The sequence below is a fragment of the Antechinus flavipes genome, chromosome 3, assembly GCF_016432865.1.
Source record: "Antechinus flavipes isolate AdamAnt ecotype Samford, QLD, Australia chromosome 3, AdamAnt_v2, whole genome shotgun sequence".
Lineage (NCBI taxonomy): Eukaryota > Metazoa > Chordata > Mammalia > Dasyuromorphia > Dasyuridae > Antechinus > Antechinus flavipes.
In genome coordinates, this window is record NC_067400.1 from 510,428,804 (window position 1) to 510,448,970 (window position 20,167).

The window sequence follows — 20,167 nt, forward strand, 5'->3', positions numbered from 1 at the left end:
GTTATCCAAGTGTGAGGTGATGAGGACCTGCCCTGGAGAAGTGGCAGTGTCAGAGAGAAGGGGCCATATTCAAGAAATACAAAGGTGAAATCAATGGACCTTAGCAACAGATTTGATATGGGGGATGGCAGATGAAAGATAGTGAGGAATCCAGGATGACTGATTAGTTGTGAGCCTGAGGAACTGAAAGGATGATGTTGTCCTCTGTAATAATAGGAAAGGTGAGGGAAAGGTTTTTCTAGCCTCTTTTTCATGCACAAAATAGGTGAACTGAAGATCCTGAAAGATGTTTAATTTAATTCTAGCTAATAGCCCCCTAAGAAAGGCCCAGCGTTAACCAAGCTCTAAATTGAAATTCCTTTGAGACAGTTTCCTATGTGTAAATTTGGAGCCCAGGTCTCCCAGGGACATTTCCTCAATGTATAAAAGAGACACTGCTTCTTGGAAATTTTGTCACAGAGTTATCACTGCATTATTTAACAGGCTTGGCCAGATTGGATCAACAATACAACTTGGCCAAGGAAACATCATATGAACTGTGTAACTACATAGTCTAGCCTTAGCTAAGGCATTGAGACTTCCTCTTCTCTTTTTTTTCCCTCTAGTCTCATATCACTTAAGATAAGATAGAATTGCTCCTGTTTCACTTTGGACCCTAACAAATCCTGCATTTGCAGTGTTTGCCAGTCTCCAAAGTATAAATAAATCCGCATACTAAACATTTAACAATTGATTCTTTAAAGTCTGTTCCAGCTCAAGCATACCCCCATAATTAAAAAGCATACTCCATGCTTTCAAGCTCTGTGCCTTGCATTACCAACTATGCGGTGGTCTTTTCCTCATCAGTATCTCAAATTCATCATATTTAAAAATGAAATTCATGATCTTTCCTGATTAAATCATCCTGTCTTTCAAACTTCTTAATTTCAGTTGAGGTTACCCTGGTTTGCAACCTCAGATATATACTTGATCATCTATCCTCTTGCTTATTCTCCTTAGTCAATCAATTGTGAAGTCATATAGATTCTAGCTTAAAAATTATCCTCTTTTATTTAAGAATACTATGGCTAATGAAAAGGACAGAAAAAGAATATTTGTGTAAGGCAAAATTACAGAATCACTTTGGGAAAAAAAAAACAGACTCTCAAACTCCTGAGCAGAGACTTCTCTGAGAACCCAAGAGAGAAATGCCCCTTTTGAAAAATGTACCAAAAGAATCTATTTGAAGGCACTGCACAGATTGAGTTAATGATGGCTGCAAGTATTGTGGTCCAATAGCATGTGACTTTTTGCAGAATTTTGAGTTTGATAATTGATAAATCATAAATAAATTAACTTTTGAAGGACTATGAAAAGATTGTATAAAGATTGGTGGGACCACACCTGAAAGAAAGATGAATTTTTTTTAATTTGATATCTTATTAGAAGAGCTTATAACAATTTGAGACAAATCAGAAGAAGGGGAAGATATAGATAGTCATAAATGACTAGATAACAATAGGAATTAGAAAGAAAGTTGAGCCTAAATGGACTTGGGGTCAGAAGGCATAATTGTAGATAGGAGGAACTGTTTATAGAAAACAGAAGCTAACCCTGACAGGAGCTGGTTGAAACTGAGAGGTAGGAGCTGCAGCTGTTTTGCTGGGAATTGGGCTGATTGGGAGAAAGACTGAGGAACAGTTTTCTCTCAGATTCTCAAATAGCTTGGGCTTCTCCCTAACATTTAATGAAAATCTGGCTATCTTCTCCAGCTGATTTTTCAATTTGCTTTTCACAAATATTTTCTGTCCCCTTTTAGCAATTAAAACTTTTATATCTTTGTGAGGATCAAATGAGATAATATTTGCAAAGTATTTAGCAGAGCCTGGCATATAGTGGAAGTTTAATAAATGCTTATTACTTATTTTGGACAAGTCATTTAACCCTTCCAAGCCTCTTCCCTTATCTATAAAACAAGAGTTGGACTACAGTAAGCCTAAGGTTCCTTTTGATTCCTGTGTTTTTCTGGCTTCTTATTTGGACTACTGTAATACTTAGTTGGTATGTCTGCTTCTGATCTTCCTTCTTTCCTATTCATCCTTTATAGAGCTGTCAAAAGAACCATGCAGTGATAGGGGTCTGACTGGGTTATAGTCTTTCTTGCTCAAACACCTCCATTGTTTCCCCCACACCCTCTAGGATACAATTAAAAATGCTTCAGCCTAAAACTCAAAGTCCTGAACAGTCAGAATCCAACCTACCTTTCCAGTTTTAATTCCTTTTATTCCCTTTCCACAACTATATTTCCGCAACCCTGATCTTATTAGTGGTTTCCTAAGCAAAGCAGTCTATCTCCTGAGTCATGACTTTCTTTTGTGCCCTATGCCTAAAATGCCTTTCCTCATCAGTCTTATCTATATTTTTCTTCAAGGCCCAGCTCTGGAATCATTTTTTTCTAAAAAGTATTCCCTATGACCAAGTTATTATGCCCTATCCCTCCTTAAAGAAGTCCTTGATTTTATTTGTTAGTGTACCTGTTATATCAGCTCAGAAGAGTGAATATAAGTTTCTCAAGGACAGAATATCTCTTTTTTGTCTTTATAGTCCCAAGAGGATATCAAATATGGCTCCTTGCATGTAGTTGGCACTTAATAAATGTGTAACTAAATGTTATTTCCTTTGCCTGGAATGTCCTTCTTTCCTTTATTTCAATCTTTCAAATTTCTACCAATCTTTCAAGACCCAGTCTTTAAATACTACCTTCTTTAAAGTCACCACCAATCCCTGCTTCCTTACCCAAATTAAAATGATCTCTCCCTCACCTGAACTATTATAGAATTTTGCTGAAAGGTTTTTTTTATTTGTTTGTTTGTTTGTTTGCATATTGTCCTATTGTGGTTCTTCATGAATATGTCTTATCTCTTCTTGAGAAAAAAGACCATGTCATAGTCATGGGATTATCTTTCAATTAAAATGTGTCTTTTGCCTTTATCATTTCCAGTAGGTGAGATGATAACACATTGTAGGTACTTAATAAATGCTTATTGACTGCTTGAATGAAGAATTGTTGTGTCAGTTCTAGTTATTGTCTTTATGTCAGTCTTGGCTAGTCTGATTATTCCTGAAATTGCAGTAGCTCACATTTACATACAATTTTAGGATTTATGAAATGCTTTTCATCTAATCACTTATCTGAAAATGAAAAATCTGCATTGCCCATTGGAAGGCTAAAACCAAGGCAGTTAGTTCAGGAAATCAGTGCTTGAAAGCTTCAAAAGACTTGATGCTGTGCAGATTTTACTCATTTAAGGCCACTCCCAACGAAAATAGAGCTCTTGCTAGATGCAGCTGAACTGCTGATAACTTTTGTTAGGCATGAAGAGCTCATAGCCCAGCTTTCCTCCCTGTACCTCACTTCTACCGGGATGCTATGCCTCCTGTTTTATTTATATAAAAGACTACAGTCTTGTTTGAGAATATCTGGGTATTATGAGTACCTTAGGGAAATCTGATTATACAGATAATCTACTCAACAGTGAAGAGTTCCAATTTGTTTCTATTGAGTTTTGTCAATTCCGAATCCCAGATACCTTTGTATTCCAGTCCATTGACTAGAGCCTCCCAGCCAGACGTTGAGGCATCTGTTTCTATAGTCTCCGGAACTGGGAAAGATAAATAAGAATGTGGAGGAATTATCTGTATATTTGCTAACCACCAATTTAGATCTAAATAGGCTCCCTCTGTTAGGAAGACTAATGAATTCCAATTCTCTGAAATATCCTTTGCTTTTAACAAGCAAGATGGAAGGTATCTGAAAATAAAAAAAAAAAAAGATACGCAGGGGAAGAGCTGTGAATAATGCCACCAGAGAACCAATTATGTTCACCAGCTGGCATTGAGAAACTTGTTTCCTTTGACTAAAAGATTTTTGTTTAGCCTCCAACTCCCTTTTTTGACATTGTGTTCTACGGGTGTAGAGAGATGAAGACTACCCACCCCCGTTAGGCAGGCATTAGGGAAAAATCCTCGAAAGTAAAAGCAATTGAGCAGAGAAGTGGGCAAGAAGAGAGAAATGAAGTGCGGAACCATCCCCGCAGACAATCAAGAATCTAATGGATAAAATAATCGTGAGAATGAGAACACAGTGAAAGGACCCGTCTCCCCATCTTCATGACTCTTTGATTTGATGAAGGAACTTTCTCAGCTTCAATTAAAGAGGAATGAAGAAAAGGTCAGCATGTACATTTAATTGACATAAAGAGTTCGTTTCTTTTGAATAAGATGCTGTCAAGAGACAGAGCAAGGATTGAAGTACCTTGAGGCTGAAATTCTCAAGAAGTCCTGAAGTTAACTGCTAAGTCTCCCAACAGAGGTTACGGCATTAGACTTTATTCTCTCCAGCTGCAGAGTTCTTCATTGTAAAATGTACTGTCTTGGGGAAGTGTGCAAGGACATTGCCAGATCTCCAAGCTAATGGGAATGATAATGAACTAGTTATTCTCTCCTGTAATAATAAAGACCTGACCCCGACTGTCAGGACGTGAATTGAGCCCATTTTGGCCAAGAGTTCATCGTGGCTACAAGCTATTCCACTAGGAACTACTGATGAATTCAATTCTTTCCTATTGTATAGTGTTAGGGGATAGGTCTCCAAAACCTGTCTCAAAGCATCCATTTAGGGGCCATGGAAGATTGCAAACATGGTCCATCCAGACTGATCTTTGTGGGGGTACCAAAACAGGGCACCCCCACATCTGCTTAAAACCCTGTCTCTTCCCCTGAAATGTTTCAGCAACAGTTTTTCCCTTTTCTTAAAGGCAGAGGGGACTTCAGTTTTCCAGGTTTAATATTAACTTCAAATGACAGCTACATTTAGTGAAGTTGGGGAGCGGGAAGGAGGATAATAACAACAACACATTGCTGTATAACTGATCTTATGCTTTCAATCCAGGAAAAAGAAAAAAAAGCAAACTAGTAAAGGCTGCTTGCCAGAGCTTTCATAACACCAACACAAGAACTATGATTTGTTATTTACTGAGAACTGGCATTCTCTAAACACCAAACAAAATACAGAGGAAGACTGGGCTCTTGCCTATCTCAGTGATTCCTGGGCTTTGAGTCAAAATCAGACCACAAAATAACAGTGGGCCATGAAAACGGCAGGCTAGAATATGTACAAAAGAGGACCCTACATTTCATATTTCTTCATCTTGGATTTTGTTTTTCTTTCCCTATTTTCTTCTCTCCAAAGGGATAGCTTCCATTAACAGTTTATTATTGAGAGGCAAAAGGAAGCAGTGAGTTCATGAAGATTCCTTTAACTACAAATAGTTGTCCTCCACCCATATATTCCCTATAAACTCTTTCAAGACTGTTTTCCCCCCTCTTCCTCAATCCTTCTCTTGTCCCAACCCCCAGTAGCCTAGCAGTTTTAGGATTCTCTTCACATATTGAGAAATAGTCGTTTTTAAAGATGATCACTGACTCATTGCAGGCCTCAGGGAATTGCATCTGTCATGTCATCCACAATATACCTTATTTATGTCCAGTCCATTCAGTTTCTTTTCAGAACAGGAAAATCCATACGTAGTGTGACTTAATGTGAGTAACTGCCTGTAGCAGCTGAAACAACATACTTTGAAAGATTATGAATAATATCTTGATTACAAATAAAAGCTCAGTCTCATATTTTTAGCCCAGGATTGGCTAAGAATATATATTATTCTTCATTCTGATTAATGGCTGAGTAACTAATTAGAGTGGAAAAGAAACTAGTGATTCGTTCAGGATGTCAAGTGCAGTCAAAGTGCCATTTTGTCACAGATAATATAGTAAAGCTCATAGAGACAGGTGTGCATAATAAATGGGAACTTAAGAGAGCCAAGAAGAGTAGAGGTGATGCTTAAAAAATCAGGATTGCGTGGTGAGATTTGATTTCTTTCCTACTGAAATGACATACCATTGAACTAGTGCTTTGATTTATTGACATTCTGAGATTTAATGGGGTATTCAAATGTTTCTTTCTTTTTGACTCTGCAGGATGCACAGAATCAAAAACTAAAGACTAGTGTATGGTACCAAGAGGTAACAGAGCATGTTTCCTGCATGTTTTCCTTAACAAGTACTTATTTGTTTGATATATGATTAGCCAGGTCTTAAATGCCAAACTCACCTTATCTAACACCATCTGCAATGTACTATTTACAGTTTAGGGCTGGCCATCCTCTTTATGATTGGTGGGGGAGTTGGAGAGGAAGGGCGAAATCTACTTACTTTATCAATTGATAGCCCCCAGGAGTTATCAATCTAAGATTCTTCTCTGCTCTTTAGCGATGCTAAATATGACAAATTTCTTTTCTGATTTCTTACAGATTTGGAATGATGAGTTTTTAGCTTGGAACTCCAGTATGTTTGATGGAATAGGAGAAATCTCCCTTCCACTGAATGCCATCTGGGCCCCAGATATCATCATCAATGAATTGTATGTGGAGTCAATTCTATTTCCATGGGATATAGACTGGTTTGAGTACTCGGATCAATGGCTACTTATTTTAATTCTAAGTTACCTTATTATTGTTTTTGCATTTGAGCCAAAGCTATGTTGTTGTGTATATACAGTAGAGAAAGAAAAGAATTTTAGAATCAATGTGGACCTTATAGTGAGTTGACTTCATAGGAGATGACCATTTAATTATGGATGCTTGAGTTATTATATGAATAGGATTATTGCCCTCTGAGACTGCAATAGCACTACAATAGAGCTACAGAGAAAACTCATGAGGATGTCATTACTGAGACCACTGCCAGTATTGAATCATCCCAAGGGAAATGTCCATCTCTTTCTGCTTTATAGAGGTCAGTCAGATATGTCAAGGCCCGTACTGAGCACCCCTCCTTTAGTATAATCAGAATTGTGTAACCAACCCAGGTCATATATTCAACAGCAAGTTCTCTTGTGTTTTATGTAGCGTGGACATTGAAAAATCGCCTGATCTTCCCTACGTTTATGTGAACTCATCTGGGACCATTAAGAACAATAAACCCATCCAGGTGGTCTCTGCATGCAGTTTGGAGACATATGCTTTCCCATTTGATACACAGAACTGCAGTCTCACCTTCAGCAGCATCCTGCACACAGGTAAACTCAGAGAGAAGGGGGTCAGCTACCTGGAAAATGTTCTTATGGAGAGAACATATGCCAAAAGTGAAAACAGCTGACATCTGTCATTGCTTGACTTTATCCTTATCATCAAGTGGCTTATTCAATTGAATTCAATTCAGCTTAACTCAACTTGCTTATTAAGTGCCCGATCTTTTCAAGGCACTGTGCTGGGTGCCCAGAAAAGAAGGATGAAAACAATACAGTCTTAATGAAAATAACATTGGACAGTGATGTGTATGGAGAGAATATAACATATATTAAATAAGTGTAATACAAGATAGACAACAATATGGGGCTAGGGGAGATTTGGAGCAAAAGCCATAGCAAAGCTTTAGAAGAGTGCAAAGAATTTCCTAGTGGAAGGAAGAGAAGAGCCTTGAAGAGAGAGGAGGGACTGATAAAGACAGGGAGAGATAAGGACTAAGGGCATTCTAAACTCAGGAGATAATCTGTCTGCACAGAATGGGGGAGAAAACATGTGGAGGACTCAGACTCTGAGTCCTGTTTGACTGGATTGTGTGCCACAGAATAGGGTAAAAGTAGGCTGGAAAGGCTGGTTGGAGCCTGAAAAAGAAAGCCTTGGAGCTCTGAGTGAGGAGTTTGTACTTTATCCCATCAATAATGAGGAGCTACTGAAGGCTGTAGGAGGGGAGAGTGGAAGGTTAAGACTATACAATAGGAAGATTGCTTGGGTGGTTTCATGAAGCACATAGAAGGGGACTAGTGGTGCTAGAGTCAGAAGACTTGGGTTCAAATTCTGCCTCTGGTTCTTCCTGCTTATATGACTGTGGCAAGTCATCCAACCTGCCTGAGGCTTCCTCATCTATAACATGATGACATTGGACTAGCAGACCTTGGAAGTGCTTTCCCTCTCAGATCTATGGTTCTGGGATCCTAGCTCTGCTCCGATCCAATCCTGGGAGCATCCACCTGGTCCCTAGGGTGCCCCCTCCTGCCTCTGATTTTGGAGTCATGATGACAGTCCTTATCTCTAGAGGCAGGAGGCAGGGAGGCCACAGTGTGGCCAAAGACAAGAGTACCCAGTTCTCCCTGCTGTATTCATCCAGTATTCCGAACAGGGAGACCCAGTGTGGGGGATGTAAAATGGGGCCCCATCCAAACGATGGCTGAATTGTGATGTCAGGGAAAGGAAGGACTGCGATAAAGAAGCAGGCAGGTGGGAGAAGGCTCTCCTACCCTGGGCAGACTATGGTTTCTGTTGTTTCCAGTGGCAGATGTAGATCTTGCCTTCCTGAGGAGCACAGAAGACATTAAGAAAGACAAAAAGATGTTCGTAAATGATGGCGAATGGGAACTCCTCTCTGTGCCTTCAGCCTACCACGTCCTGTACAGTGAAGCCGGAGACTTTGCACAGATTCAATTTCACGTAGGTGCTTTACTGCCTTCCTCTGGGGGCTCATTTTCTCTCTGTGATGTTCTCTGGGGGGGAAAGAATCCCAAAGTTGCTCCTGGAAGGAGAGGTTGGGCACTGTGGGCATGCAAAGTTTGGGAGGCTCCATTTTATCCTGGAGCCTCAGGTTCCAGCCCCAGGGCCTGTCGGGATGTACTCAGCTCTCAGACACAGGCTGCCTATAAATAAACAAAGGAATGGAGAGAGCACACGTTTTAGACAGCATAAGAATGAGAAGGGAAGATCTGGGCTAAGGAAATGAATGAATCAATCAACTCACTATGGCCTTGATTCTTAAAGCTTTCCAATACTGCTTTACAAGAGCAAAGATACCATAGAATAATTACCTGCCTAGTACAATATTCAAAATCCTCATTGAAATGACTGGAGAAAATAGGATCTCCCTGAAAGTAGTACTAATATATAATACAGCCCTTTATGGAAAAAAATAGTCAATAATTATCTCATTCCATATAAGTTACACATTTCATATGATTGGTATTGCTACTTTAAAGAACCAGTTGACAGAGAATCTTAAGAGCTAGAGTGTGTGTGCATTGAAAAGGCCTTTGGTTTTGATGTCAGAGGTCCTTAGTTAAAATCCTGACTCTCCACTTTATACCATAAGCAGCTCATTTCACCCGCCTCAGTTTTTTCATTTGTAAAATGGAGATGTTAGACTAAATAATCTCTAGGATCTCTCCCATCCCCAGATCTATGACCTATGGCCCTATAAAATATCGGTGAAATATTGAGATGAGGAACTGTAATTCTCAGACCACTGTATGAAAATTTAGCCAGCAAAGGAAACCCTTACAATGGGAGAACGGTCGGGGAGAATTGAAACCTTCAAACGGTACTGTGATAAAAAGGTAGTCTGCTTGCACATCCCATGAAATGTTTACAGCTTACCCTGTTAGCTAGCCTAAAGTCCATAACGGTCCCATATCTGGGTGTCCTTACAAAATACATGGCCACGTGGAAAAGGCCAGCCCCGGCCTATTAGCATTCAGCAGAGTTCCGTATCAAAACAGCTTGTTAAAGAGGGGTGGATGCATTCTTCACGCCAAGAAGGCAACAGAACTGACCAAAAAAACAGAAGCTGTAAGCATGTTGCAGACGAGATCTATTCATTGTCCCCATAAGATGGACCCAGCAAGAAAAAGGCTTAAAAGGCAAACTTTAAACTTGACCTAGGAGCACCTGCCAAAACTCCCGGTGCCGGTGAAGATGCAGGTCTTAGGGTAGGAAATATCCGCAGTGAGTCAGAGCGAGACCTCTCCGGAGAGTTACTGAGGAACGCCCCCAGATGCCCAAGCACCAGTTAAGCCCAGGGACTCTCTCTTACCTGCGTGTGCCTTCTCCCCTCCCTCCCCACACACACACTGCCATTCGGCCAAAGCTATTTACAAGCTTACGACCTAACACGAAGCCAGCTGTGATCCCGGCAACCCGCCTTCCAGCGGCAAGTTTGCCTCGATTTCCTGCCTCTTCTCAGCAAAGACCGCACTGGGGACTACCTGTCCACCTCCTTTGCTAGAAGGAAAAAAGGAAGCTTTTCCTTGCCTTTATTTTGATGAGTTTCTTGGATAAGAGTAAACACCTCATTAATTTTAAAGATATCAGCCTGCAAACATTATTAATGCAGCCCAAATAATGGAGAGCATTAAAGGGAAATGCACAGGACTAGCACGTGCCAGGTGGAACAGTCACCTATCAAGCGCTCCAGAGGCTGATGCACACCCCATTACCTACACTGCATGGAGGAGGCAAACAAAGGCAGAGCCGGCCGGCACGCTGAGAAATACACCGACGCGGAGCCTCCACCAAAGCAGTAGTCATTTGTACTTCCGACCGACCCTTTCCCCTCATTCACAATTCATCCTCTCCGTGCTTAGATGCAGAAACTTAAGAGCATTACCTCCATTTTTCAGATGAGAAAACTGAGGCACCAAGAGTCTGCAGGAGTCTGGGTCTCAGGAGTCTGCCTACAGATTCTTCCCCCAATCACCCCACTGTCATATTTCCTCTTTGTATGTATTGCCAAGGCACAACCCAGATACTTTTCTAAACTTTTTCCTCCCTGAAGCTTCTTTGCTCCAGAGACCAAAATGGGACCCTCCCAGGTAAAGGAGAAAACTTCTAGGGTGCAGTGGAAAAGAATATGGTCATTTTCATGGAATATGTGGTTCTGTTCCTAGGATGGGCAGGAGTTGGATGAGCAGTCTAATGGGAGGGTCTATACATTCAATTAATATTGAGTTTGATTCATAATTAGATACTGATCTCATTTGATCTCCCATGCCCCCTTTACTTGCTTTATTCCCATTATACACTGAATCTTGTATTGATTCTGAGACTCAATAGACCTTTATGAAAACTAACTAAGGTATTTAGATCCATCCTACAGTGTGAGGACTTCAACATCCCACTGTCTGTAAGATAGGAGCCTGGTTTCTCTTCACTCCCCAGAGCAGAACAAGGACCTTCAGCTGTCTCCTACTGCTGTCCTGCAAGGAGGAGAGAGCATTAATTGAAGGGAAGCAAATGGAACCCCTTGCTGTAAGGTCATCTGACACAATGAGTCACTGTTCCCTTCTAATCTAATCACCCTCTTCTCCCTCAACTATTGTCACAGAGAAAAGGATATGAGAATGAAGATGAGGGAGCAAAAATCTATTGTAGATGTGCTGCCCCTTTGATTCTTCTGCACTTTGCTGCTGTTTGCACTGAATCAAAGGAGCTAAAAATCCAGATAGATCCCAGCTAATGGTGCAATCATATCTGCTGGCTCCATAACACGTATTGTTTATTAGAAGGGGCAGATGACACTTTGAAGTCAGAGCTACTTTCGGCAGGGGGCCCAGAGAACAGATATTTCTTTCAACAAGAATGTCTCTAAGGCTCCTGGGACCGGTTCCAACAGCCATAGGAGAGGAAATAGCCTCCAATACTTTATTGGATGTATTGGTTCCCAGAAACAACAGGGAAAACATTTGATTCCTGTATGGCAGGGGTATTTTTTGTTTATTTTGTTTTGTTTTTAAGAAAAAGAAGAAATGGGTCCAAAGTTCCTCTCAGACTTATAGATTTTCAGGCAAGAATTTGGTATGCCTGGAAAGCAGAATAAAGAGTATTAAAGGAGGAAGAGTATCATTCTCCTTTTTTTCCTTCCAGAAGCATCTCTGAGTCACCCTACAGATTTGATGTTGTATAAATCCAACAGAAGAGCTTCTTCCTTTCTGTAGGGCCTGGAGTACCATTAGCCCTATCAACAAGTGATAAAAGACTAATTATAATTTTAGAAACCTTCTCCAAAGTCACTTTAAGTAGGTGTGGAGTCTTAGTTATCACATATTTGTGGAATGTCGATAACATGTTTGGCAAAGAATTTAATAATATGGACAGAAACTTAAACTCTGTCCAGTGGGGTCAATTTTTTCTCTCTGAGGAAATACAAGAAGAGACAGTTCTCAAGATATTAGGAAAAAGGCACCTTTCAGTGGGATCTTGTTCAAACTGCAGGCCAGATCCAAGGAAGGACAAAGAGGAACTTATCTGAGTGGCAGTAACTTTCCCAGCACTCTCCAAAATTGGAATGTCGGGGAGGGGGATGGGAAGAGAGGAAAATGGGCTTCCTTATGGAGAGTGAATCTGGGCGTCAAAATTCCAACTATGTCATAAAGACGGTCATGCAAAATTAAGTACTGGTAGGGTCTACCATCAAGGAGGCAATTAGAGGCTAACCTTGGGGCCTATTCCATCTCCAAGGAGCTCTCGGCACACACGTTCTGAATTAGATTGATCTCTTTCATTAACATCAATAGGCTCCAAATACCTTTGTGTACTTATTATTACCTGGCTTTAATGGATAATGAAATTGTGGCATAATATTGCTAACACCTGAAGGGTGTCTAATGGAGAACACGGACTGAAACTAAAGTGCTTTCTCTTCCTTTCCTGTGGAATTTAAAGGCACCGGCTCCTTTAGTCCATTAGAAATGATGGGCTCTGGGTGTGATGGATCCAGAAACAGTAGCTTCTCACTGAGCCAAATTTGGTACCGTTCCTCCCCCATCCCGGGGTCATGTTAGATGCTGCCTCTGTGTTTGTCCTAGGGTGAAGTAGCTCTCAGAGGATCCTATCTCTGAAGTCAGCTTTCTTTTGCGATCACTCTATATTCCCATTTCAGGGAATCTGCTTTGGCTCAATCACAGACTTTCTGGACTTGACAGGAATTCCAGATGTCTAGTCTAGTCCCCTGCCTCCATAGAGGGAGAGTGTTTCCATCCCATCTATTCAACCCACTCCATCCCATTCCCATCTCAAACATTATCTCCAAGGATGGCAGTTTTCATCTAATAATCTTTCATGTTGATAGATACACAGTTAATTGGTTCCCACTTAACGTTTATAGCAAAACCTAGATTTGTTCTTCATTTATTTACCATCAGCTTTGCAAAGGCTTTTTCTCTTCTGCCAGAATTGATTCTGGGGCAGTCTGCATGGCAGCAATAGATTACATGTCCAGTATCCTTCCAACACTCCCTTTGCATTCTGTCAAACCCCATGCATGATTCCCATTTTGACAAAAATTCATCACCTTTGGAGTTGTGACCACTTGAAATCATACCTGTCACCCGTTTGTTGCGGTCTTATTTTACTCCTCATTCTTCTGCTTTTATGATAATTAGACTGTGGATCCACATATACCATGTAAAACCCTGAATGAACAAGTATAATAATTCCAACAACTAGGACTGACCCAAAGACTTTTCTCCAAGTGCTTCACAGTTTTAACCTCATTTGTTCCCATGACCTTCTCTCCAGTGGAGACAAATTTCATTATACTAATAAGCTCATAGATTTAGAACCTATAGCTAAAGCCACCATTGTACTAATATCTCCCCAAAGCATGGGTCTGGGACTTTATTGGAAAACCCTTTTATATGCTTGAACCTCTTAGCTCTCTATTCTCTCTACTTCCATATTCCATCATCAGTATTCACTGCCACTTGCTGACATAAACAGGAGAGGTATGGGTTGAAAAAGTTAATTATGTTGTTTTTCTTAGCTACTTTTTGTGTTTTAACCAGATAATTTCAAAATGGTGAATTTCTGTCTCTGCTTTATATATTCATAGCCAATTGTGTTTCATGCTAAAAAAACAAAACAAAAACAAACCCAAAGCCCAATAACCACTAGGCTATAATCAGCTAAATGATTTTGGCCTTGTTTAGTTCCATGGAACTGAGATGGATTACCAGAACCATTAGCTGATGAGGCTGATCAATGAGGTGGTGTCTCTGTCTAAAACCCACTGAGCTCTTCCCTCTCCTTGGGATGATCTAGTCAGTCTTTCTCTGCTGTGGTATTCTTCCAGCTCAGTTCTAACTTTCACCTCACCAAATTCATTTTTTTTTCTCCTTCTGAGCTTACTTCTCAAAGATGACACTATGATTTTTGAAGGGTTCTACACTGACAAGAGAGACAAATCAGGCCAAGAATCATGACACTTTCCAACATTTCCTTCTATTATCTTTATGGGCAGAAATTTATGATTCTTTTGGCTGAAAGAAGCCTTGAAAGATCACCTGATCCATTCCTCTGATTTTTAAAAAAGCCTCCCTTAAATCATCTCAGACAGATGAAAATCTCTCCTGTTTTTAAAAATGCCCTCAATTCCCACACCAGAAAATGAGATTCAATAATAGTTAATAATAATAACAACAACCATCACAATCCTGTTTGCCCGGAAGTTCTTTGTCATTCAACTCCAATTCCATACATTTTTATTGAATATCTATTTTATGCTCATCATTGTGTTAGTGGGAATATAATCCTACAATGGATAGATACTACTATCACTTGTCCCCATTTTATTGATGAGATTAATTAAAGTCAAGAAGTTAAGTGACTAATCTGTGGTCACACAGCCATTGATAGGATTTAAACCCAGATTTTCCTGGTCCCAATCCAGTGCTCTAATTATTATTGTGCCTCTCAACTCAGTCCTTAAGAACATTATATCTTAGCTAGGGAGAGAAGGTAATTCATGAAAAATTCATCAACGCTTTTCAGATCTAATGTTCGTAAAATAATTATATTACAGCATAATAATAATGAGCATTTATATAATACTTTAAGGTTCAAAAAGCATTTTACAAATATCCAATTTGGTCCTCAAAATTTTGAAAGGTAGTACTATCATCCTCATTATAAAGATAAGGAACCTGAAGTAGGCAGTAGTTAATGGCATCATCATCATCATCATCATCATCATAGCAGCTAACATTTATGTAATGCTTTCTATGTACCAAGCACTGTGCTAAGCATTTTACATATATTATTTCATTTGGTCCTCACAATTTTTTGGCAGATAGGTGTTATTATTATCCCCATTTTTCAAATGAGAAAACTGAGGCAAACAGGTTAAGTAACTTGCCCAGGATCACACAGTTAACAAGTATCTGAAGATGGATTTGAATTCGGGTCTCCCTGATTCCAGATATACCATTCTATTTGCTATGCTGTCTATATGTCTTGATAGTACAATTGCCAAGAGATGAGACGTGATTTCCTTATTGAGGAAATTCCCTTATAGGGAAGAACTGATAGCTCCAGCCCAAACCCATTTCCCTAACCCTAATCTTTAATGTTAAAACTTGAAACTTTCCATTTTTCCCTATTATTGGAATGTCACACACATTTCTTTTTTTAAAATAACTTTTTATTGATAGAACCCATACCAGGGTAATTTTTTACAGCATTACATCACACACATTTCTAAAAGAGAAGTACAAACTTACAAACTCTTAAAAAGAGTTGGGAACTCAGTGTGGTGTAAGAAAAGCCTTGACCAACAGACATTATGTAGTTAAAAGGACTACTGCTTCTCATGCTCCATGATGGAGTGTGGGGAGCCCAGAAGGGAGACATGCTCCTTGATTGCTTTTCCCTTCCCAGCTGGTGATCCGCAGACGACCATTGGCCCATGTGGTAAATCTGTTGATTCCCAGTATCTTCCTCATGGTTGTGGATTTAGGCAGCTTCTATCTACCCCCAAACTGCCGCTCAAGGATCACTTTCAAGACCAGCATTCTGGTGGGCTACACAGTGTTCAAGGTCAACATGTCTGATGAGGTTCCCAGAAGTGCAGGGAGCACCCCTTTGATTGGTGAGTGGTATTAGCGATACAGAGAGGTAACTTCTCTGCCCCTCAACTTTTTTTAATTTGGAGAAGGAGGAGGGACTGCATTTGCTAACCCTCTGCCTGATTCCCTTTTCCAGGTGTCTTCTTCACAATTTGTATGGCCTTCCTGGTTCTCAGCTTATCTAAGTCTATCCTTCTGGTTAAGTTCCTCCACACAGAGAGAAGCAGTGGGCAGGACCATCCCCTCTTTTGCTTCCAAAAGACCTCTGGGACTAGACCACAGGACAGTGCCCTTGTGACCAGAACCTCTTTGAGGGTGGCTGATTCCCCAACAGGTAGGTGAGAAGCTGGAGTTTCTTTCCTTCTCCCCATGCTTCATTTTTATCAGCATCAATTCACATTGATAGAACACCTAGCAGGGGTCCTCAGACTATAGCCCGCGGGCCAGACGCAGCAGCTGAGGATGTTTATCTCCCTCACCCAGGGCTATGAAGTTTCTTTATTTAAAGGCCCACAAAACAAAGGTTTTGTTTTTACTATAGTCTGGCCCTCCAACAGTCTGAGGGACAGTGAACTGGCCCCCTATTTAAAAAGTTTGAGGACCCCGGGAAGGTAGCACTTGAACTAGTCCCTGGAGTTGGAGATAAGTAAGAAACGTTTATAGAATGGGATGGGGGGGTGAATGAAAAGAGGCAGAAGGCAGAACAAAATCAGAGCATAGCTTGTAATGTGTGAACAGGAGTCCAATAAGTCTGGAAAAGCAGACTGAAGTTAAATTTTCAAACCCAGGTAGAAGAATTGCATTTTATCACTCAGGCAATTAGGAGCCATGGAAGGTTTTTGGTTAGAAGAGTGATACGGGGAGAAGTGCACATTAAGAAAATTACTTTGGCAAGATTAGAGAAAAATGGAGAGAAATTAAAGGCAGGGAGATCTGGTAAGAGGCTGTCACAATAGTTTGGCAAAAGATCATGAAGATCAGAATTATGATAATAGCAATGGGAGTGGAGAGACAAAAGAGAAAAAGGGAGATAGAAACAAAAGGACTGGGAAGATTGTTCGGATGTGAGAGGTTGAGGAGAGGGAAGAATCAAAAATAACTCCAAGGACATTATCTAAGCTAAATGCTAATTAATAGGGCACATTACAATTTGGTCTTCACTCTGCCCCACAGCCCCAGCCCCCCTCTATCAGAGATGGAAGATCTTCCCCTACAGATTTCCTCATACCAGCTACAGTCTGGGTCTCAATTTTGGGATAGAAAGCTGAATCTTGGCAATCCTGACTTACTCGGGTGTTTTCTCCCCTCATTCTAGATGTTCCCCTCTGTCAAGAGCATCAGACACAGGCGGGATTTCTGGAGGAGGCTCTGGCCCAGCTCCAGTCCATCAGCTCCTGTATTCAGGCTCTGGACCAGACTGCCCAGCAGGAGGCTTCCTGGCTTAGGATGCTGTACCAATTTGACAAGCTTCTGTTCCGGGGTTACCTCCTGGTTCTGGGAGGGTACACGGTCACCCTATGCTCCCTCTGGGCAGTGTGGAGCTCTCTGCAAAACTAGCCAGGCCACATTCAGAGTGTCCACAGCAGGTGTGTGTGTGTGTGTGTGTGTGTGTGTGTGTGTGTGTGTGTGTGTGTGATGCAGGAAGGGAAAAGGAATGGGCCACAAGACCACAGGCTGCTCTCTTCTCTATTTCCATCTACCACCAATGATGAATAGCAGAAAGCACATTGGTTCTGGAGTCAAAGGATGGGGTTCAGATCCTCCCTTTGCCACTAACTCTCTTACACAAGCCATTTATCCTCTGGCTATAAAACAAAGAGGTCAGACTAGATGGCCCCTCTACCCCTTTCAGATCTACCTGTTGTTCAGGGCGTCCCACTTTTCATCACCCCTGGGCCATCCTATCTATGAAGTTTTCTTAGCAAAGATACTGGAAGGGTTTGCTGTTTCCTTCTTCAGTGGATTAAGGAAAACAGGGTAAAGTGACTTGCCCACTATCTTACAGCTAATGAGTCTTTGAGGATGAATTTAAATTCACATCTTCCCGACTCTAGGCCCAGTCTGATCTACAGCTATACTATAAACCCATCCTATCTCTTTCCTAAATGTCTAATTTGGATTCCAATGTTCTTCCGTGGCACACTAGCTTCCCTACCAACCTTGGTCCCCATAGTTGACCAAAGTGCCTTCAAGGTCTGAATCTATGATGATTAATATCCATGTGGGTTAAATCCAATGATTCTTTCTAGATCACTCATTGTCTTAAATTCCCATTAGACCCTTACCTTTCTGGATTACCCAATCCCACTGTTCCCAGGCCACTATTCAGAGCCTTTGATTTAATGTTGGCTTTAATGTTAATTATCAAAGTAGATCCTTGACCCTAGGTTGCATAAATTGAACAATTGGCCAAAAGTCCATTTATTGAGCCCACAGACATGCTGGAGAATACAAGGATAACTAAGAAGGAGTCCCTACTTTTAAGTTTCCATTCTTCTTTCCCTTACTCCTTAACCTCTTATTCATCCCCACTCTTCTTCTTGAGCAGGGTTTCTCAAACTTTTTACCCACGAAATTTTTATGTGACCTTGTATATAGAGGTATATAAAAAGGTATACAAATCAAAGATTTATTGACAATAAATCACAATTTTGCAACCTCCACATTCAGGTACGTATGTAACCCCTTATGGAGTTACAACCCACAGTTTAAGCATCTTTGTTCTAGAGTAGGTAAAATTTGTTTGCCCAGCATCTGAAACAAAATTTTCCTCCCTTCCTCCAGTCTCTTTCTTCCAATATATGCAACTGTTAGGGTTATTTTCTTGAAATACCATGTTAATCAGGCTGTTCCTATGCATGGAAATCTTGTTGTCTGTTGTATCAGATCCAAATCCAAATTCAAAAGCATCCTCCAGCTTCTTTTCCTACTTTATCTAAGGACCTGCACACCCTTCACTGCTCAGAAGAGAATTTCTCTTGTAAATCTCAATTTCTCCACCTCACTGTGAGCATTCAGTTCTCTCCTTCTCTTTATTGCTGAGATGTAGTTTTACAGTGCTTTTATTGATATTAATGTTCTCACCCTCTTCAAAAAATGGCTGGTTTTCCTGCATGATCATGTTCTACCTCCAAGTAGACTGTGAGATCCCTGAGGGCATGAACTCTGCCTTCTCTTTCTGGGATCGCTTCTTCCCTGCCTCGGACTTCACAGGGGTTTTCATGCAGCCGCAGACAGACAGTACATATTATGGAGTGACTGATTCTCTCTGGGCTTGCCAAGGACACATTTTCCAGCAATCTCCTTGTGCTCCTCCCAGACAATCCCAAGTCTGAGAGACTGTGAAATCTGTAGCCTTACTCCACCCCTCCCCACCAGCCTTTGGGACAATACTGGCAAATAGGGGATGGAGGAGAGAGACAATCTACCTTTCCCCACCAACTCTGACATTTTTCTTTGTCCTTGTGGAGGTCATGGAATAGTTAAAATAGATAGTAACTTTGGCCAGCTCTGAAATTGCTTTTTAAAAACACCACCCTCCTTCCCCAGGAAAAAAAAAAATTTAAATACAAACAGCCTTTACCTGAAGCCTCTTTCTCTCATTACCTCCCTGTTAGTGCTCAACGCCAATTGTCCATGAAATTCTGCTGCCGCTGTTAATGAAATGAGGAACATAAGAAGTTTCAGAACAGAAAGTGTCCACGGAGCCTTCCCCTCTCCACCTGTTAACCTTCCCTTTTCCTGCTTTCTCCCATTGAGGATCTTCCTCTGCTTTTCCAGGCTCTAGCATTAGACCAGCTTTCTTCCTTTTCTTCAACAATGAGAGGCAGGAGGATTCATGGTGTTCTCAACTCTCTGAGGGCCAGAAAGAACCTTCTTCCTTTTCCCACTGCTCCAACACACACACACACACACACACACACACACACACACAACTACACAATATACATACACACATACACAAATATACATACACACATGCACACACATACACATACACACAGCTCTTTGATTCAAAGATTACAATGGATTAGGAGGCAGCAGACCAGTATTCTAGTCTCCCCTTCCCCCTTCCCTTAATTTGCTAACTGACCTTGGACAAGTATCTGATATTCTTTAAGTCTCAGTTTCCTTATCTGCACTTTGCATAGTGCCCAGTGCATAATGGGCACTCCATAAATGTTTGTTGGATTGCCCACATATGTCCTTTAATGTTACCTTCTCAGGCACTTGCCTTCCTGTTATCTTCAGGTGACTTTTGGTGACTTTTTCTTATGGGTGAAAACTCCTCCAAAGGAGTCTTCCTAACCTGCAGGGATCTTCCGAGGTGGCCATTTGTGCATGCTCAGGGAAGCCCCATGACAGTTTTAATCAAAGTCCCCGACATCCATGCACCGAGGTAGTAGCAAAAACAATAGGAGAAAGATTGGAGCACGAGGGATAGGAAGACTAGGATTCAAG

The 20,167-nt window shown here is 40.9% G+C and overlaps 1 protein-coding gene across 1 annotated transcript in view; it reads left to right on the plus strand.

The window, feature by feature from the left end:
- Positions 1-17,263, plus strand: part of HTR3B (5-hydroxytryptamine receptor 3B) — a 28,632-nt gene extending 11,369 nt beyond the window's left edge. Inside the window, exons 4-10 of the mRNA XM_051990707.1 lie at positions 6,019-6,063; positions 6,351-6,460; positions 6,948-7,117; positions 8,371-8,528; positions 15,519-15,729; positions 15,843-16,040; positions 17,022-17,263. Coding sequence (XP_051846667.1) covers positions 6,019-6,063; positions 6,351-6,460; positions 6,948-7,117; positions 8,371-8,528; positions 15,519-15,729; positions 15,843-16,040; positions 17,022-17,263 — 1,134 coding nt within the window. The remainder of the gene's footprint in view (positions 1-6,018; positions 6,064-6,350; positions 6,461-6,947; positions 7,118-8,370; positions 8,529-15,518; positions 15,730-15,842; positions 16,041-17,021) is intronic.
- Positions 17,264-20,167: the final 2,904 nt, after the last annotated feature.